This window comes from Oryza sativa, chromosome 1 (assembly GCF_034140825.1).
Source record: "Oryza sativa Japonica Group chromosome 1, ASM3414082v1".
NCBI lineage: Eukaryota > Viridiplantae > Streptophyta > Magnoliopsida > Poales > Poaceae > Oryza > Oryza sativa.
The window spans coordinates 43,060,225-43,081,098 of NC_089035.1; the positions used below are offsets into that span (position 1 = coordinate 43,060,225).

Consider the following 20,874-nt stretch of genomic DNA (forward strand, 5'->3'; position numbering starts at 1 on the left):
GCGCCCAAACTGTTACTACTACTTCAATTTGCGTTTACCTGAAACTAATTTTTGAAATGTGAGACTGATTGGAGCTTGTTCAAAATTCAAACTCGTCCAGTGCTTGAAACTAGCGATCCTGGATTCTGAAAGTTCACACATTTCTTGGGCATAGACAGACTGAAACAAGTGGAAAAGGTTTTCTTTGTCTCATGGGTTCTTTCCATTTTTTTTTTATCATCAAACACCACCTTTTTATTTAGACGTTTGGCTCAGCAATGTCACGAGTCACCAGGTGGTTTACAAAAACTGGGAGGGGGTCGATCCAAACATCAGACTGACCCGGGTCCCTACTCACCCTACTGGGCAAGATCATGGGCACAACGATTACATCTCCGAGGAACATAAGAGAGAACAACTTTAACAAAATCTGCTTAACTCCAGTGCAGGTCCAAAACTTGCCTTTGGGTGTATGAGCGTGCCAGTTGATTTGATCTTGCAATCAACAAAAAAGAAAGACAAAGAAACCGCGGTTAAACCCATAAACGATAACCGACCGGCTAGGTGCCGATGACATATCATTTATCTTTGAGCCGATGTTATATATGCATCGATCGGCAGCCATTAATAAGTAAGAAAGAACCAAATCTACTCGATCGGCTGTAGATATTAACGATATACAATCTTTATATCGATATATACTTGAATCAAGTGATTGGGATAGATCGGTCGCCATGCCGAGACAGTATAAATCACTTAGATCGAAATATATACTAACGAGAAGATTATATATGTTCATAGCATAGCCGATCAGATAGATCTAGCATATATCGGCTAATACTCCGATACCACTCTATGTTAATATATTAAAGCTAGTAAAATATACCAAACAAAAGCCTAATATATTTAAATGCAACAAGATCTTAACATAAATGACAGATTTAACATGTCAATAAAGCATATGAAGAAAATATGGTTAAATCAGGTAAGATCGGCTGAAACCCCGATACTACCCTAATCGACAACCAAGAAGCAGGCTAGAGATTGAGATTCTAATTACGACTCATAAGATCAAACTCAACTGATACAGCTATAAGTATGAAAAGAAGGACAATATCTAGACAATCAAACCATTGAAAGTGTCATAGAATGGTAGATACCTTATATAATCTAAGCCAACATCGGTATTTAACCTAATCGGCTGTCCTCTATTGGCAGATGTTAGCCGACTGTAGGTTAGATAACGATATTGCCGAAGATTATGTAAGATATATGATAACTTGACGAATTACATAAACGAGATTAGAGTATCATAAAGATGGAAGCACTAATCCCGATAACGCAAGCCGCCATAACAAGTTTTATCTCTTGTTGAAGATCGAAACCGATGCAGCTCAACCCGAAAGCAAGAACTCGTCGAAATAAAACAAAAGCAAAAAGGGTGGCGATGCGCCGAGATTGTATTGAACGTGTGTTAGTTTGATTACATGAGGCTCAAGTCTATTTATACCCGAGAATTACAAGATATGTCCATCTCGGACACGACTCTTATCTCTAACAAACTCTAAGATACCATAAGTCTTTGCGGCAGACTTTTGCCCAAATATATCTCTAAGGAAATTACATAAAATATCCTAATTAATAGATACAATTGCCTTCTTAGGATTCAATCCGCGTGTGGCAATTCACGTGAAGCACATTAACTCAACCCGATGATGTACACCGAGTTGTATTGTCGGAATCGGCTGTATCGGCTTATCCAGTCTGACTTGAACTCAACCAACCCTGGTCATAGCCGATTTGGACTCCAGCCGATTCTTACTCTGTTTCCGAAACGATCTTCATCTTCGATTCCGCTTCGATCTAATCTTTATCCCCGATACTCATATTACCAAATTTGGTCGTTAACACTACCTCCTTTATCTCCTTGAACAAAATACCTCCCGTCGCTTGATCGTGAGAGTTCGACTGGACAGCACTCACCAGAATTTTTGAATCAGTCTCCACTTCCACCTTAGGCACCCCAAACTCAGCTACTGCTTTCAGAGCGAACAGGCAAGCTTTCGCTTCAGCGCAAAGAGCATCATGAACTGAACATAAACTCCCTGCTCCTGCTAACAGCCCCTCTCCTTCATGATTTCGCAGGACGAATCCCCAGCCACCTGTCCGTACAACCCGAGGCTCGTATGAAGAATATGAAAGAGAAAAATATTGATACATGATACTATCTAGTTCGAATTCGAATCCGTAAAAAAAAATATATGTTAAGATACAGAAAGACTTATATCCGTCCATATGTCCCATAATATAAAACATATAAAATCTATTAAAAATTCACCTATAAATATGATAAAAGATTAGTTAATCACTATTTTACGAGTTCATATGTAATATTGTATAATTTTTTTCTCGATGTATCTCTTTAACACTTTAATTGCCTCTTATATTTAATATATATGAATTAGAGATGCAAATAGATATCCATTACTGAATCTGATTCATAGGAAATAATTTGACAGGATACATGATGAGTGATATATTATCCGACATTACCCGTATCCAACTTCAAATTTAAAAAAAAATATATGTTAGGATATAAAAATGCCATAATCCGATGTACCCGTCCGTTTTCACTTAGCATTACTATCAACTTCGATCTAAAATGTTGCTAGAATACATACTGAAATATTTTTTTAGTACTGTAGATTTTGGACAAGTAAAAAATATCACATCCTCTATTAGTAGATAGTAAGGTTGTGTTTAGTTCCACGCTAAAATTGAAAGTTTAAAGAAATTGGAACGATTTGATGGAAAAGTTGGAAGTTTGTGTACTACTATGTCCCATAAAAAAGCCAATCCTGGCTATGAATGTGTCTAGGTTCGTTGGTAGGATTAGGTTTTTTATGTGATGGAGGGGATATGTAGGAAAGTTCAATGTAACGAAAAAGTTTAGACCCCTTTGATTCAAAGGAAATTCATAGGAATTTTAGAGGATTTCATTCCTATAGGAATTTTTCCTATATAGTCCTTTGAATCAAAGAAATTGATCTTATGGAATCCTATGAAATTCATATGGAATGCCTAATGCCATGCAAGTTTTGGAGGAATTCTAACATGAGGTACAACCTCATGAAAACTTTCCTTTGAATCTTTATCTCTCCTCTAATTTTTATGTTTTTCCTGCGGTCCAATCAAACGGCCATTCATGTGTTTTTCCTGTGTTTTGCAATCTCTGTTTTACACTTACATTCCTATCAAAATCCTATCTTTTTTCTATTCCTATCTTTTTTTCTATTCCATTGTTTTCTCATTCATACGATTCAAAGGAGCTCTTAAAATTTAAAGAAAAAAAGTTGAAATTTAAACAGTTCTAAACCTTTGGACGGAGATCGTACATTGTACCAACTGTGAGGTGGTTCAGACGTTGAGAAGACAGAATGGGCCGTGTCACTGTGAGTCGACAGATTTGCAAGAAAGAAAGAAAAAAAAGGAGGATCTTGTCCACATCGGATGCAGGGCAGGATAGAGAAGAAGCCATAAAGAAAGTGCATCATCGGTCGCAATGGATAGGAGGATAGGATCGCAGCAATAGCAATACCAACAACGACTGACGAGTCGACGGGAAACGGTGACGCGGCGGCCTGAGACGCCCTCTACGCTGCGGCTCAACGTGTCACCTGATCAACACGCCACCTCGCTAACCGTACGGTCACTAAGCTTCCCCAATCTGGAACATATCCTCTCTCCAATCACGCCCATTTCCATTTCCAGCTGCTGCATCCACCTCACTGCCGTCGCCGCCGCCGCCGCCGCCGCCGCCGCAGCAGCAGCAGCAGCAGCAGCTAAGCTATGAGTCCAACCTGGTCGATCTAGTCGTACATAAGGGTGGCTAGAGATCAACCGATGGTGATGGTTGGCTGCTTGATCGCCATCTTGGCGCGTTCTTGCTGGCACCTCGCCGTCGCCGCCGTCAAGCTCCCGGCGCTGCTCTGCTGCGACGCCATGCTCTCCACCGTCGCCTTCCTCACCTTCCCGCTCCGCCTCCTCGCCGCCGTCGACAGAGAGCGCAAGGCAAAACTCGCACTGGTCTTCTTGGAGATTTTTAGTTGCTGCTTTTGTGGTTCCTGAATCCTTTCTTGATTTGTTTTAGCTGGATCGGCTGGTGGGGGAGATGCAGAGGCAGATGGAGAGGTTGGTGTGGGAGAACAGGGAGCTGGAGGAGAAACTGGGCATGGCGCTCAAGGAGAGCAGGGCCATGGAGGAGATTCTTGACGAGATGGAGGAGGAGCACGACGACGCCTTTGCCAGGATCACTCTCCTCGAGACCCAGGTAATAAATTTTAATAGTATTAGTGTTAAGCTGCTTAGAGTGAGTTCATAATGGCGGCGAACTGATGAGCATTGTGCGGCGCCATAGCTGAAGGCCCTCAAGCTGGAGAACATGCGGCTCATCGAGCACAGGGGGAAATCCATGTGGGACAAGAAGCCGCCGGCGACGGCGGTGCACGGCGGCGAGAGCTTACCGGCGTCCACGAGCCGCCCGTCGAACACGAGGAAGAGGAAGGACCGAGAAGACGAAGCAGAGGAAGCCGCCGCCGCTCAGGAGGAGGAGGGCGGCGGCGGCGTCGCGACGGAGGAGGATTCCGAGATGTCCGTGCAGATGCGGCGGGGCAAGGCGGTGGCGCGGCGGCGGAGCCTGGTCAGCGTGGGCATGGCGGCGGCGGTGGGGGCGGTGGTGTGGGCGGCGGACGCGCCGTGCCTGCCGCTGCTGGCGGGGCTGCTCGCCACGGTGGGCGTGTCCATGTGCAGCGTCGCGCGCTTCTTCCTCCTCCGCGAGGAGGCCGCCGCCGCGCTCCGGGGTGGCAGCGGCAGGCCGGCCTCCTCCTCCTCCGACGCCGTCGTTCTACTCAGCCTCAACTGGTTCCTCCTCGGCGTTCTCACCTCCCCCATGCTCCCCGGCGCCGCCCACGCCGTCTTCCCGCGCGCCGCCCGCCTCGTCGCCCCGGCCGTCGCCTGGTTCACTGCCACTGCGCCACTCTCAAGCTAGCTATACCCCTTGTATTGTACACGTCTCCTGTTCCCGTATGCTACTACTAGTAGAATATACTGACTAAAATACACTTTGTATTTGTTTTTTTTTCTCCTACCAAGAGATGCCTGGTTAATCATACGGATTAACAAGCCCTTAGACTTGTCTCGTGTGATACTTTCGCAATGCACAAATCCCTCCGTTACGTAATATAACGCAATATAAAGCCCATAATATAAGGAATTTTGAAGCTTCTGTACAGATTCGTAGTTTCGTAGTAACAAATGTGTCACATCTCTCATATTATTACGGTACGGAGGGAGTATGATCGAGAACACCTGGCCAGCCAAAGATATGTATTGAATGAGACCATTAGAGGCGAAACTACGCGTGGATATCGTTTTGAGCAAGAATAATATGCACAAGATTTATTTATGAAGGGTTATCATACAACATCACCATGACACCATCACGTTCTGATTAGCAGCGATGACGCGTCTCGTATTGTAATGTACACTGATCGATCTAGTTTCTATGCTGGCCGGTGCCATTTCTCTTACATGTGTACAGAAATTAAAGTCATGAAAAATAATAACAATACATCTATGGTTCAGGTGTAGTGGAAACTGCAATATAGTTGTAGTCGACTGTATTCCTGTCCTTGTTGAATCGAGTCTCTCTCACTGCAACCAACTTGACCTTCCACCGCTGGAATAAACTTACCCTGCATTCCAGAAAAAAAAATATCATGAGACACGGGGTAGAGTTATGCAAGACTTCATAAATTTAATCATGATATTAACAGAGCTAAAAAAAAGGCTGACAAATCAATCAACAGACAACAGATATCGTTTGCAATGGAGGGGATAAAATTATTTGAAATATGCTCATCCTAAGAAGCAAAGATATGGGACTATGGGAGAACCACCATGGAATTACTGGCGAAACAAACAACACACTAATTCAAAAGTTACAACGGCATTTATGAATTTATTCTAACCGAAGGAAAACAAACTTCATTCTTTTCCCAAAAACAAATAGTGATTGCATTTGCAAAATTAATAGAACAGATAGCTCAATAATTTATGATGGAATAATTCCTTAAGACAAAGTAACAATGCCAACGCAAGTATATCTTCTGAATTCTGACCAAGGTCCATTCAACAGCTTAAATAGAAGAACAGTTCAAGAGTTGAACCCAATGATGCACTTATCGAAGTAAAGACGTGGTTCTTAAAACGCCAGTATATAAAGCATACCTTTCTGGTTCAACAGTCCTTTTGGCCAGCATGAGTGCCAAGAACACAGGCACCATTGCAGCAGCTAGATGCTTAAGAGTATGACCGCTAACAATTTGATGGGTCCATTTATATATAGGTTTATCTGCGGCCTCTTCTACCTTAGCAAGGAGGTAAAATCCTGGAATTGTTTTGAGAAATCAGAAAACAGAAAAATATGGTGAGGTGCTGATTGTGTATGAATTTCCAGAAAACCAATCAATTAACTTGGTCACTGCGAATCAATTTATGATATGTAGAAATAGATTAAAATGAAAACCATTTAAGTATCATCAACAGTTATTAGGTGCAGAGAAATGATCAATTGAATGATTCATAATATATAGGTGAACCACAAATACCACATTTTTCAACCTAAATGCTAATGAAGGTACATAGATCAAATACTATTGATCAAGAATAACACTAACCTGCTGCCCACAGCCAATAGCTCGAATGTGTATACATTGGTGGAATTACAATAGCCATCACAGGTATTGCAATGCATGGAACAAACTGAATTACTGCATATGGGCGAAGATCGTCAAAGAACCTACATAAGAGTTAAGGCAGCAAAATGGAAGGTGTGAAAGAAGTACAGAAAATATTTCTGAGGAAGGATGGTTAAACAATTGGAGAAGCTTGCCTCCAATACATGATGCTTAGTGCACCAGCAATAACAAGAGGTGCTAGGGACTTTGTTCCTGCCCTATCATCAACCCTCTCAATAATGAAAATGGCCATGACAGATGTGAAAGCAATTGTCATCTACATAGAACAAGCAAATATGCCATCCTTTAACATATTAAATATTGATAAAAGCAAGGGTGAAAATTATGAACTGATGACATGCTTTATGTCTCTGACAGGCAATTCTGAAGAAAACAAGCCAAATATACTAGAGCGTATCAGGCAAAAGATCCAAGTGGATTAGTTACCCTGTTTTGATTCAAGCAGATCACACCCAACAGAACAACACTATCTAAACAGGGCCATAGCATATTCAGATTATACTACACAAGGATCTGAGTTGAATTCTATCCCACCAAAAAAAATGTATGCATTGACATTCTGAGACAGCTTCAACATAATGGGGTGTGTACAAATCCTAGAGCAAGGCAATGTAAGTCTAGAAACAACTCACCGGCAATCTGTCCCAAACTAGTGTGGCATCATTCGGTTTGAGATGATAATAGGATGAACCAAAAGCAACAGCAGTCACACCAGCAAAGAACAGTGTCCAACTCCAGAGCTCCCCTTGCGAGCTGCCAGGAAGGGGAAGGTTAACAACAGAGTGCATCAAAATCTTAACTAGAATTAGAAGATGAACCAGTAATGGTCTAACTTTAGCCTGAAGTAGTTTTTGTAATGGCACAAGACGAGCCCAACGACACCCACAAAAAAGAAGGGGATGTTTGAAATCACATTCAGCGTATTGGGGATCCCTGCAAAACAAAAAAAAAATCCACATGATTTTGCAAACTTAGTGCATCAAGTAGTGATTACAAGCATTGCAACCCTCTTATTGAACATATAAGCAAAATTTAAACTCTATTCGTTTGCGCCTCAAATTCCCCCTCAATTATACTATATTCATGTTTATTTTGGGTTCGTGAAATAAACAGGAAACTGGTATAGCCTGCAAAATCCTTCCTAACAAGCTAATCTTGCTGAACCCAGCGCAAACAAAGGGCAATCAATTTTTGTAGTGAATACAAAGGGGATCGATTTAGGCGATGCAAGCGACCTCGAATTCGCGATTTCGAGTCAACTCGTCACTCAACGTTGGCCATTGCGCCGTCAGGGACAAGCACTGGCACAATCGCTGCTCTCCTGCTCGCGGATCGTCTTGCCGGCGCCGGGTGGAGGCTACCCCGAGAGCTCAATAGCTCGGAGAGACGGGAGCTCAATACCGCGGACGGCGAGCTATGGCGGCCGCAAGGGAAGGTCCGCCCTAGGTTTGCGGCGGGGAGGGAGGGTTGGTTTGTGGCATACCGAGGAAGAGGCGGCGCTGGTCGGCGAAGTCGTGGTACTCCTCGTTCTGCGGGATGGCCGGGGTGACGAGCATGAGCACGACGAAGATGGTGACCGCCGCCACCCACGCCACCCACTTCTTCCTCCTGCTCACATCCATCGCCGCCCGCTGCCGCCGCCGCCGCCGCCGCTTCTCCTCGTCGCCTCCTCCCTGTCGCGATGGATCGGTGGTGGAATTGGAATTGGAATCGGGGCGAAGGCGTAAACCCGGCGTACGCTTTGTCATTGGGGTTGTTTGTTTTTGACTTTTTCCGAGTTGGGTGTTCGCTTCACGCCTTCACCCTGCTCGCCTTGACTCTTCATCGCAAACTCTTCTTCCTCCTTGAGTTCGAAGCGAGAAGACGAAGACGAAGCAATCCTCCTCCTCCTCCTCCTCCTCCATGGCTACGTCTCGAGCTCAAGTGGTGACGTGTCCATGTCGTCCCTGCATGAGGTGCACGTGGCCATACACGTATATGGCTCTGCACAGTTGATCCAGCAGGTTTATTTTATTGATTTCTTTTTCGTTCATTAGCAGAGTTGATCAGATTTCGTTATCTGATCAAGTGCTCGAGTTCATTTCATGGGCTAGTGACCCTGGAAGATTATGGCATTGGGATAATCATGAGAGATCAGCGAGCAGGTTTCATTGCATTTGCAGTTCATGACAGTTTCAGATAAATTAAGCTCTCATGTCAGACAGTCAGCGGCTGAAGCTTTGTGAACGGTTAAACGGGTACTGAAGACTGCGAATCTGCAACTAGATAAACAAAGGAAGAACATGTGTAGCCTACTAATTTATGCCATTTTGTTGTGGCTCTTCGTGATATGATGGAGCTGACGCATCAGTTTCAGAAACTGTTGCGTCAAAAGAAAAGGTTTCAGACACTGGTGTATCTGCATTCTGTTGTGCTGACGCTCAATACTATTTCTCACTGGAATGTTATATACTTCTGGAATATTCTGTTGTGCTGACGCTCAATATTATTTCTCACTGGAATGTTATATACTTCTGGAATTTTGGTCTAGTTTTAATTTCCCTCTACAGAAGATATGATGCTTATTAGTATTAGCAGTATCTGTAAAAGTTTCAACTTAGAACAAAACGGGTCCTTCTGTCCAACGGGGACGTCTCCGAAACTAATCATAAATCCTGATGACGGTAGTACTCAAAACTAGTAGTGCCTAATAACGAGAGTCGTAAATCAACAAAACTCCAAATGCAATTCATACATTGTCACTGGATATATTGGATTCAATGCCGATCCGGGTGTGAGAGCCCACAGAGGCATCGTGATCGATCATAATTCGTAATGAACTCTGATATTTAACCAAGATCATATGGACGCTGCAGATGCACCTCCTTGACGCAAATATCTCTCCCTCCCTCATCGATCGATCCATCGCCGGCGAAGAGCTACCTTAGCTATTAGTATCATCGATCATCTCCGGCGAGAAGACATGTCTTCCACGTTCAACGGCGACGAGTTCGCCCCGTTCTTGGGCTTCATCGGCGCCGCCCTCGCCCTCGTCTTCTCATGTAAGCATCCATCCACAAAAATACGAACACTAGCCAGCTCGATCAATCGATCGTAGCTGGCAATTGGCATTGCTAATTTTAGAGTTTTCTTAGGAGGGTGTAGTTGCTCTGTTCCTTTCCGCTATTTAGAGTTGAGTTGAGCCGTCTTTTGTTTTTCTTATGCAGGAGTCACAGTAATCTTTTCTTTTGTTTTTCTTATGCCAAGAGTCACAGTAATATTTTCTTTTAGTTTTTTTCTTTCTTGACATAAGTTGGTCTGGCTGATTGTGTCGTGTAACAAATACTTTTTTTCTGATGTATTGATGTGCAATCTTTTTACACGTTAGAGAAAAAAAGATCGTAAAAAGCTCGATCAAACGATCGATCTGCAAGTTTCTGCATTACGAATTACGAATTGATGGATGAAATTTGGTTATAATTTTGCAGGCATGGGGGCGGCGTACGGGACGGCTCGGAGCGGCGTCGGGGTGGCGCACATGGGGGTGATGCGGCCGGAGCTGGTGATGAAGTCGATCGTGCCGGTGGTGATGGCCGGAGTGCTGGGGATCTACGGCCTCATCATCGCTGTCATCATCACCACCGGCATCAACCCGACGGCGATGCCGTACTACCACTTCGACGGCTCCGTCCACCTCGCCGCGGGGCTCGCCACGGGGCTCTGCGCCCTCGCCGCCGGCCTCGCCATCGGCGTCGTCGGCGACGCCGGCGTCAGGGCCAACGCGCAGCAGCCCAAGCTGTTCGTCGGCATGATCCTCATCCTCATCTTCGCCGAGGCGCTTGGCCTCTACGGCCTCATCGTCGGCATCATCCTCTCCTCCCGCGCCGGCCAGTCGCGCGCCCACTAATCCATTACATCGCATCTCTAATTTTATTTATTTTTACAGTATAAGTGCTACTACCTCTGTTTCAAATTATAAAACTTTCTAGCATTACTCATATTTATATACGTATATGTTAATGAATTTAGACATATATATCTCTAGATTTATTAACATTTATATGAATATGGACAATATTAGAAAGTTGTATAACCTAAAACAGAGGAAGTATTAATTTTTTTACTATCGGTACAGAAACTACAGATACATTAATTAGTTGTATTGCAATGTACAACGCTCATATCATGGATGCATGATCATATTGTACTCTGCAGTCTACAGTATTTTATTTACTTAGATTAATTATCCCAATCAACTCTACAAAACATTCTAGTTTTTGTGTTGTGATTATACGCAGCGACGATAGAACAGATAAACAAAGAGAAGCGAGTTAATATGAATTTTCTCGAATTAGTTTCTTATAAGAGAAGTGTAAATACCATTTGCAACGAGTTTCCACACATGCTGATCTTGGACATCTTGAATCAACACCACCTCTTCTACTAAATCCTAAATGGATCCAGGTATTCAACAAGAACCAGGACCGAAAGCCCCTTGGATGTCAGCAACCCAACTCCTATTTGTCAAAGCTTGTGCCACTCGGTGTAAAACATTCGACTATTCAAGCAACCATTAACCATATAACAGCCGGCAAACATGTTGAAAATACCAGGTAAACTGTCGATAAATTATCATCAACTTGTCACATTATACAAGCAAGCAAGCACCCAACATCGACTTTATTCTGTTAAGTTTCTCAATTATAACTATAGAATCTAGAAAGGCGCAGCCAATGCTCCAACTCTATCGCGGGGAATGAGGCGCAACTCTGAGCCATGCTTTAGAAACACATTGCCTGAACGAAAGAAAGCAGCTCACATCAGCGAGTAGAAAAGAGAATGTGTAAAACTTAAGTTTAAAAAATTCATGGTACTGCATATGCTTAAGATAGATCTTTCTTATGTTACTGAAACCTAATTTGAGAAATAAGATTACTGCACGACTGCATTTTAGGCTCATCCATAACCCAGCAAAAAGGACATGCATGTTTGGGTAAAGTATCTGCAATTGTGTTTGCTTTGTGCCACAGCCCATATCAAACTCAAGTAGTTCTTTTACAATTGCGCTGATACAACTGTAAAATTCTAGTTACTACAATGTCAGCACAAATCAAATGGACAATTCAAGTGCATCAATAAGCAATGTAATCTTCTACAGTCTACTAAACTATGCTGGGAGCCTGGGACAGCGAAGCAGGTTGTTCTCTAAAACAAAATAATGTTTCAAATTTAAAGAATTGATAGCCTTATACATAGTAGTAGAAAACAGAATCCGGAAACTGTACCTGCACTTTGCTGTGGGTTGATGCCAACTCCATCTGCAAAAGAAGGGACACAACATTATTTTCAATATATGGCATTCAGAATCACTGCTTCACTATGAGAAAACCATAAGGCTTAAGGATCAGCCATCCATCACTCAGGTCAATAATATGTTATGAGGATGGCTAGCCTAATAAGTTCAAGGATAATCCATCAATCACTGTAGTATAACACAGCATAAATGTATCGTCTAAATTACAACTTGCAAAGTAAATGCAACCAACAAGAGAAATCTATTAGGGCAATGAGAAAATTACAAGCTGCAACATTGCCATTGGCAGCCGTCCATACATCACTAATGGTGCAAGCCTTCCACACAAATCATCAAGTCACTCTTGGAACCCCCAAATCAGATTGACACAGCACCAATAAATCAGTACACCTTTTTACTAGAGATGCAATCCTTGGCATTGAAGTTCAACATGGCATACTGTATGTTTAAATCAAATATCATGTAGTAATGAATATTGAATGCAGGTTTGAACGAACCTAAATTTCGAACTGAATTCCACACCAATTTTCCCTTCCAATCACTAGACCATATACTTAGCAGACTCGATTCATGAGAAGCAGCCCAGAAAAGCTATGAATTATCATTGCGCGACGCATCAAATCACCAGGCAACAGAACATAACATCGAGACATAGATCCTCTTCCCAATCGCGGTAGCGGAAACAAAAATTATGGTTCGGCGAAACGAGAGAAAACTCATGACAGAGGCCGCAGCACGGAACGGAGGGGGAACACGCGAACACGGACTCACCGTTGGTGATGATGGCGCTGGTCTGGGGCGGGACCTTGAACTCCTCGGCGGCGAACTTGAGCACCGCGGTGAACGGCGCCGCCTCGGGCACGCTAAACCTGCAGGAGACAGGGCAAACCAACCCCGCAGATCAGAACAAGCAGAGACGGCCACCGCAAACACCCCTATCAATCGAGAGCGAGAGAGAGATCTGATCTGAGATCGCGGGGGTGCTGCTACTCACACTTTGAAGGGGAGCTTGGGGTCGGAGGTGAGGATGATCTTGAACGACACCTTCCCGCCTCCGGCCGCCCCCGCGCCGCCGCCGCCCGCCGCCGCCATGGGTAGGGGTTGCGTTGGTGGTGTTGGGATCGACGCGCCGCGTGTGGTTTCGCTCGCTTCGACGAGACGAGATGCGCGGTTCGAATGAGTCGCAGCCCTTCTTTTTTCTTCTTCTGGGAAAAGAGGATTCGCGAGTTTGCGTTGCGTGTTTTCTCCGGGCCGCTTTTTACGAGCCAGCAACTGTGTGCCGTGCCGTCTGGATTTTTTTTTCCCTTCTTATTATTATTTTTATATTACTTATATTTTTTCCTAAAATTTTTGATCATGTAGTATGGTTATCTGCATGTCTACTCCTATGAGATATTTTTGGCTGTGTATCAGGATTTCACAGCAGTTGTTTGCCTTGTTTGAACTAGCACAATTGTGAACAATCAGGATGCAGGGTCAGGATGGTTGGGCTCTGATATTCAGGTTCCAAAAACACGTCTCCCATCAGCAACAAACTGACATGTTTTCACATCCATTAACATTGTTCATTGATTCCATTCCGAAAGATAGCAACAACAAGGTTACACCCCCAAAATTACTGCAGCTATCAAAAAAGGCACCTTTGGCTTGAAGAACACCAGGCACCCTATGCTGCAGTGCAAGGCGCAAAAGAACAAAGAAACTTGGACAAAACTTCTGACGAATAATACATCAAGAAAAAGGCTAACAGATGAATCTGATTGCCTCTAGAGAAAAAGAACTCCTGTCCTGCAAAGCTCATTTGCTAGACTGGCTTAAGATCATCCCACAGTCACAATGATCAAGCGGTTGGAATCTCCCCTTCCTCCAAATCATCCCACAGCTTAAGTGGCGACGTTATCCCTGCCAATTCATCTTCATCCATCATTTCAAGATCAAAGTTGAGGAAATCATCAGGATTTATGTCCCCAAACAAATCTGAATAAGCATTTCCGATTTCTTGCTCAAAGCCCAAGTTGGGAACCTCTGAAAATAACCCCAGATTTTTCTCGGTGTCCAGTGGGTAAACTTTCATGCAAGACTTCCTTTTCAGAGCTTCAGGAGTTGAATTTGGCGTCAGCCTGCTTTGTTGATTATGTTCAACCTGAGGACAACTGAAGCCATCAGATGCTAGAATACTGATGGAAGACGGCACTAAAGAATCTGTGTTGCTATCTATCTTAGATACGGTTGTACCTTCCACAGGTGTAAGATTACCAGGATGCGAAGCTGCCTGGTTCTTACATTCTATGCCCTGCCTCTCCGAGATCACCCCAGCATCCCCACTTTCCTCCATGTCCATCGGATAGACTTTCATGCAATTTTTAGTCTTGGAAGCCCCAGATGTTGTATTTGGTGCCATCTTGCTTCGTTCAGTTAGTGCTTTTTGTTGACCATCTAATCCAAGACTGCGTATATATGACAGCACAGAAGAATCTCTCTTGGTGTCTACCTTAGATCCACTTGTATCCTTCGCTGAAGCTAGGTTAGAGGCATGTGAAGCTCCACATTCCTTGAGGTCTATAACTTGTGTTTCTGGTGCCAATTCTCCTTCTTCTATTTCTTCCTCATGAAACTCAGTGCCTTCTAGATCTGGGCTATCGGTCGAGCTGCCAGGGGGCTTCTCACTTGCAGGAAGCTTGTTGACAAACTTTTCTACTTCGAAATCACAACTGTCTGATGGAAGAAAGACATTAATAGTTGGGTACTCGACAATTTTAATGCTCCTCAGTTGTGGACCCAATGGTTCTTCTATGTTGAGTTGGCGATATGGTGAAGTTGATTCCTGCAGCAAGTTATAAGAAGCTCTTTAAAGAAACAGAGGACATATCAATAACTACAACGGATGCAAGGTAAATTGGCTGCAGTACTATACCTTGGCAGACTTTTGAATGAACAGTTTGAGATCACGCAAATCTGTATTGCGATATGGTGTGAGCTGATTTTTCCAAGGTCCAGGACTCAGATGTTTTTCCAATGATGATAGCAAGCTGGTATGCTCATCTATGCTGCGAAAGAGGGCATAAAATCAGCACAGAAAAGAGTGTGTGTGGTGCACACAGCTTCTGGTGTCGTGATTCATTTACATGAAGGTCACAGAGGTAACTCTTGCAAAATGTAATAACTTTGACAACTTTCTACTCTGCTTCCAGTTCTTTGTAGAACCAATTAAGCACATTAAAAAATATGTGCTAACAAGAAGTGTGATAACGTTGTATATATACTATAATAAAAGTTGAAAAAAAATGCAGAAACCATTTCAGAAATTCTAACAGTTAATGTACATGTGGTGTCATAATGTCATCTTGAATCAGTTCCAAACACATACTATTGGAACAGGAAAAAACAGGCGTAAATGGTCCGTAATCTGTACTGATTGATAATCACAAACTTACTTGTGGTCAGTCAGGACAACATCTGTTGAATTAAATTTCCATTCAAGCGTCCAGTATATGCAATCCTTTCTGCAAAACGATATTCATATGCAAATCAGCATTATATGGTACGTACAAGGTAGGAAAGGAAAATATGGAGCTTGACACTGCCAACACAGTTCACTGGGATTAATTTAGGACAGAATGGCTCAGAAAGGTGAAACGTATTGAAAAATTCCTTGCAACAGATAAAGATCCCGACCCAATACAGCATTAACTAATGAATCCATTTGGCCAAAAGCGTTCAGGATGGTTTCATCTTAGCAAATATACATTTCGTTAACAGAGTACAAGCACAAATCATTGTACTGATGTGAACGAGGAGACCAAATACATTTGTCCAGCACAAATCATTTTTCTTTCAATAAAAAAATTCAAACGCCTCCAGTGTTACTTATATATAAATTTAAGAGCATTTGCAAAAATCCATCTGATGGCATCATATGTCAGTATGAAATAAGGAAATAGTAAGAAATGATACCTGTGGTTGTGCCTTGAACGGTTCTGCTCCCTCCTGGCCATGCCCCTGGGAAGGAACTGGAGCCAGATACCACGCCGCTGCGCCGCCTTGCGGAGGTAAAAGAGCCACTTCGGAAGCTGCGCACCGCCGAATCCACCGTAGTTGCGGCCGAAGGCGCCGATGAGGCGATGCGCGGACTCCGCCACCTGCTTCGTCTCCTCCAGAAAGCTGTAATCTTAAACACGAGACAAAACGAACGAACATTACATTGTTGGTCTTGGCCAATCGTTGAGCGAAAATCCATCAAAAAGAGGAGAGAAGGGGATTGAACAAGTAAGAGTTACTACCGGAGAGGAGCTGGTGGTCGTCGAAGTTGGCGAGCGGGACGGGGTCGGTGCGGGGGCGCTTGCCGGTGCAGGCGGTGCGGCGCTTGTGGGATTGGACGCAGGGGAGGCTGCAGGTGAGGCGGGAGCAGCCCGGGCACCGGTACTTCCATGGCTGCTCGCCGCACTCCTCGCACGGGCTCCCCTTCTTGCTCTCCCCTCCCCCGCCGCCGCCGCCGGCATCCGGAGCGGGTGGCTTCCCTCCTTGATCCTCCTCCATCTCTCGCTCGCTCAAGTCGAGAGGGGGTTTGCGGCGCCGCGATTTCTAGGGTTTATGGATGGATTAATATGAGGGGTTTTGCTGCGGGCGGCGCCGGCGACCGTTGCCTTATTAAGGCGAGCGGGTGGCGGAGTGCGGCGAACGGCGCGACGCGGCGGGGAAAGAAGAGGGGAGTATTTCGTGGATTTTTTTTTACTTGCCAATTTGATCTGAAATCTCGCGTCACATCGGATTTTCGCAAAAACTTTTAAATTCAATTTTCTAATATTTCATTCACTTGTTCAGTCGTTTAAGACCACATGAATAAATTGTCAAAAACTCCCATCCCTCTTTATTCGGCTTCGGCTGTGCAAAAAACCAAGACTTGCACTTAACACAGGTCGAGGTCGGACAAGCACTGGATCGAGTTTCACGAGGAACCAAAACAAATCATCCAGTAATTCTACACAGCACAACTGTGATAATCATCAGGCATGAAAATGAGATGAATTTTTGATTAAATGGCAGCTTGCTCATAACATTCTAAAAGATTCTCGGTCAAACCAACAGATTCATTTCGAGAGTGATATCTAACAGAACAAAAGGCATAACACAGCCATGTCTAGAACAACCTCAGCTACAATTTCATAAACAAAAATTCTCATTGTTCCCACAATTCAAAGACCAACAGTGAAGACGACCCCCGCGCATTGCATCTCATAAGCCATTGGGCAAAACAATATGCTCCGTCCCGATCAAGCTTTACTCCATGGAAGATGCGCCACCACCGAATGCGCCACCACCGCCACGACCAAAGCCAGGTCTGCTACCCTGAACATCCAAGATTTACAAGGGGTATCAAGTTAGTCTACAAGCAGCTACTTTTATGAATATCACTGCTGTCAACACAAGGGTTCCTGAACATGCTATATGTTTACATGTCCTAACATAAAATCTATTAACACAGCCTAAGATGGATACTCAACCTATACAAGCAAGGACACAACAGTTTGAACAAATACAAGGATGGAAACATGACGTGCTAAAGTTCAAGGCAAACAGAAGAAAATGCATGGTCTAAACCCATTCAAATGTTCCAAATTATTAAGCCAATAAATTATCTATGAGCAGTCTGGATGAACCTAGCAATGGCATATAGGTATGCAGATGGTCATTAGAGCTCTTACCCTAAAAGATGGCTGGAACTCAGCTGGAGCACCACCCTTCTCGCCACCAAAATCACCTGGAGCACCACGTGGGCCACCCCTGTAACCATCCCTGTCACCAAACCTGGGCCTGTCACCCTCAAAGCGAGGCGGGCCTCTGCCACACGAACAGAAAAGGATAATATCAGTGTCTCCACTAGAGTTTTCAGGCAATACATTCATAAACAAAAGCAGCCAGATTATATCATTTGAGTACATGTTAGGAAGATTAGATACGGTATGTGTAAAAAATTGAAATCCCAACCAAAAGAACAGGTCTCTGTTCAGTTCGAGGAGAAGACTTGCAACACAGTTAAATGGTTTCAACTAATTACATCAATGAATCTAAATTTGTTGCCACAAATCAGCCCCACTCAACAATTCAGAGTCAATAACATTTTTTATCAACAAACTAATAAATGACTATTGCAAGGTTCCTATAAACTAATCTGATGTCCATTCAACAATTTTTACATGGTCGCTACACAATTTGCATATTTGAAAACAGGACCACCACCTAAAGAATATCCATCACAGCAATAGCATCCAATTTCCGTATTCGCATATGCAGATGATAAACCCAAAAGGAATAAATGCTCACCTGGGGCGGTCACCAGGAGGGCCAGAGCCGAATGGGCGAGACGGGGGCTTGGCAGACTTCTTGAGGGTGTTAGGCACAACCTCAGATGGCAGGTTGAGGTAGCTGCGGAGGTGCTCAATGCCATCATTGGTCAGGTACCAGTAGTAGTGCTGCCACGAGAAGGTCTCCCTCACATACTCCTTTGACTTGAAGCTCTGCATGAGCTTAATCACCTCCAAGTTGGGCACATCAACCTTTGGGTGCTTGGCCAGGTTGTAGTCCTTCTTGGCATACAAGACTCCCTCTGCATATAGTTGAATTAAATTAGCACTTCAACTCATAACAAATAAAGGTACCATCATTCAGGCCTTCAGCAAATACATGACCAATCAAATAAAACATGTTTCAACATAATATTTGGAGTAAATCTGGGAGCAATGTAACTGAATTCGTCAAACCTATAAACCTCAGACAGCCATAGTGAATGAACAATTGCAGACAATGCAATCAAAATCTGCCCTATTGGAATCAAGCGAATGCAACCACCTAAACCCTACTGCAACACCACATCAAGTCGAAGCTTGCAATCACGATCAGCACATACACAATGTACAGAGTCGGCGTATAGAGGAGAAGAAAGGGGGAGAATCTCACCATGGAAGAGGTACTTGCAGATCTCGCGGCGGTTCTTCTTGGAGATGATCTGCGACACAAAAAAAAAACAAAGCGCGGCATCGCGTCAGACAACGGAACGGGTAGAGCATAGCGGAGCAAACGAATGTGGCTCGGTTTCGGAGGTCGCTACTCACCATGGTGGCGGAGAGCTCGAACCGGAGGAGGGCGGCGGCGCCGGCGGCTTCGGGGCCTTGGGGAACGAGAGGCGAAGCAGCGAGGCGGGGAGAAAAACCCTAGCTTTGTGATGGGTTGATATATAGAGGCCACCACATGGGCCTCCATTGTGGGCTCTGTTTCGCCTTCCATGTGTTCTGGGCCTCAATTGACTACACGGGCCTCTTTTTTTTTCTTTTCCTTTTTTTCTCTTTCTGCAAAAGTTTCTCCTTTCTGAAAAAGATTTCAGTCGCCTAGGTAGATTTTCCAATGAAACACTCTGCAGCTAATCAGAATATTTTCCATTTTACGAAGTGAGCACAGCTCCACTAGTTAGTTTCTTGTAGTAGAATCCGCCCACCTCGATCAAGTTCTAAACTTGGTACACGTGCTCAACATTTACAGCTTTCTTTTAGTGGTAGCCGATGTATACGTCGACAACGAAACATCCGTGCTGACTTCGTCAATCTTAAGATTTGCTAGTACAGTTTTTAGAGATGCTCATAGGGGTAAGGTGTGTGTGTATATTTATAGGGACGACCGTGCGCGTGTTGTGAACGTATGTTTGTCATATGCTTTTTTTTAAGAAAAAAACCAATTTGCAAAGTTCTGTGGTACATTTTGATAACGGACTAGTCTCTCTTGGTTGAGTACGCATGTGATCCGATGTCCTTTTTTTCAAAAACAAAAAAGAGAAAAACTCATATATGATGTCAAGATAATTGAAAACTGCTGAAACTCAAAGGCCCCAGCGTACGGAGCCCATATTGTTTCATTATTTTCCAAGGAGCAGGAACCCTTCATTTTCTTACGCATTTATAGTAGAGATAGAGATCTTTATAGGGTACGCAGTCCAACTAAATTTGTGAGTGAATAATGATAAAGTTCACTCTGACAAAAACAGTGGGGAAAAGGAAAATTTGAGGCGGTGCAAGCCCAGCAATTAACATATACATAGCGTGACGCAATCCAGTGTTTAAATTTGCTTTTTTTAAGACCTTATCTTAAGATGTCGACAATAGTCGCAGCAGAACAGTTTAAAAAGAGGCTAATTTGAGTTGGTTGGGATGCTAATACTTTAATTTTACACATGATTTAGCCGGCCGGGCCCTCTCTTTCCGGCGGCTTTGATATCTAAACATGAATCTCACTGTCAAGAAAGTTGCAATTTGCCAACCTCCCAGAGACTCAGAGTAACAGGTAAGCTGAATTTGCTGGGGTGCTATCTCTAATCGTGGGAAGAAAAGGTGAGGCCGGTGACGAAAAGGATGGAATAATGGCTGGGGAAAAAAAAAAGCAGTACTATCAAGTTGGTTAAAAAGAAGGTACATAGATGGTGACTACACAGCTATAGCCAAGCCAAAGACTGGTTAATTAGTCAATGGGTGACTGCTTAATTGCTCAGGGATATCTGTTCTTTGATTAATCCTGGAATCTGACTGCTTAGTGTGACCTTTTTTTTTCTCAGTGGATGCATAGTGCCATGTGTGATATATACTCACTAGGCTGTGTTTAGATCCAAAGTTTGGATTCAAACTTCAGTCCTTTTCCATCACATCAACCTGTCATACACACACAACTTTTCAGTCATATCATCTCCAATTTCAACTAAAATCCGAACTTTGGATCCAACTAAACACAGCCCTATATAGAATA

General features: G+C 43.7%; 6 protein-coding genes across 6 annotated transcripts; 2 read left to right on the forward strand and 4 right to left on the reverse strand.

Annotated features, from left to right (window-relative positions):
• Positions 1-3,588: 3,588 nt before the first annotated feature.
• Positions 3,589-5,167, forward strand: LOC4324548 (uncharacterized). Its single transcript, XM_015766890.3, has 3 exons — positions 3,589-4,050; positions 4,130-4,309; positions 4,397-5,167. The coding sequence occupies exons 1-3, from the start codon at positions 3,883-3,885 to the stop codon at positions 5,024-5,026; spliced, it is 978 nt and encodes a 325-aa protein (XP_015622376.1). The 5' UTR covers positions 3,589-3,882; the 3' UTR covers positions 5,027-5,167.
• Positions 5,168-5,408: 241 nt separating this feature from the next.
• On the reverse strand, positions 5,409-8,509 carry LOC4324549 (uncharacterized). The gene is made up of 7 exons (XM_015766888.3): positions 8,281-8,509; positions 7,631-7,730; positions 7,430-7,550; positions 6,932-7,053; positions 6,717-6,838; positions 6,268-6,427; positions 5,409-5,732 (listed from the first exon to the last, which is right to left on the reverse strand). The coding sequence occupies exons 1-7, from the start codon at positions 8,417-8,419 to the stop codon at positions 5,612-5,614; spliced, it is 885 nt and encodes a 294-aa protein (XP_015622374.2). The 5' UTR covers positions 8,420-8,509; the 3' UTR covers positions 5,409-5,611.
• Positions 8,510-9,624: 1,115 nt separating this feature from the next.
• Positions 9,625-10,990, forward strand: LOC4324550 (V-type proton ATPase 16 kDa proteolipid subunit). The gene is made up of 2 exons (XM_026022494.2): positions 9,625-9,838; positions 10,265-10,990. Exons 1-2 carry the CDS (start codon positions 9,760-9,762, stop codon positions 10,681-10,683), a joined length of 498 nt encoding a protein of 165 aa, XP_025878279.1. The 5' UTR covers positions 9,625-9,759; the 3' UTR covers positions 10,684-10,990.
• A 346-nt stretch (positions 10,991-11,336) lies between these two features.
• Positions 11,337-13,320, reverse strand: LOC4324551 (ubiquitin-fold modifier 1-like). Its single transcript, NM_001406162.1, has 4 exons — positions 13,085-13,320; positions 12,862-12,959; positions 12,062-12,094; positions 11,337-11,572 (listed from the first exon to the last, which is right to left on the reverse strand). Exons 1-4 carry the CDS (start codon positions 13,180-13,182, stop codon positions 11,493-11,495), a joined length of 309 nt encoding a protein of 102 aa, NP_001393091.1. The 5' UTR covers positions 13,183-13,320; the 3' UTR covers positions 11,337-11,492.
• A 295-nt stretch (positions 13,321-13,615) lies between these two features.
• On the reverse strand, positions 13,616-16,808 carry LOC4324552 (putative box C/D snoRNA protein SPCC613.07). Its single transcript, NM_001406116.1, has 5 exons — positions 16,371-16,808; positions 16,045-16,258; positions 15,525-15,593; positions 15,005-15,137; positions 13,616-14,914 (listed from the first exon to the last, which is right to left on the reverse strand). Exons 1-5 carry the CDS (start codon positions 16,624-16,626, stop codon positions 13,931-13,933), a joined length of 1,656 nt encoding a protein of 551 aa, NP_001393045.1. The 5' UTR covers positions 16,627-16,808; the 3' UTR covers positions 13,616-13,930.
• A 288-nt stretch (positions 16,809-17,096) lies between these two features.
• On the reverse strand, positions 17,097-19,285 carry LOC4324553 (small ribosomal subunit protein eS10z-like). The gene is made up of 5 exons (XM_015768162.3): positions 19,200-19,285; positions 19,045-19,093; positions 18,412-18,694; positions 17,793-17,928; positions 17,097-17,436 (listed from the first exon to the last, which is right to left on the reverse strand). Exons 1-5 carry the CDS (start codon positions 19,200-19,202, stop codon positions 17,368-17,370), a joined length of 540 nt encoding a protein of 179 aa, XP_015623648.1. The 5' UTR covers positions 19,203-19,285; the 3' UTR covers positions 17,097-17,367.
• Between the last annotated feature and the right edge of the window lie 1,589 nt (positions 19,286-20,874).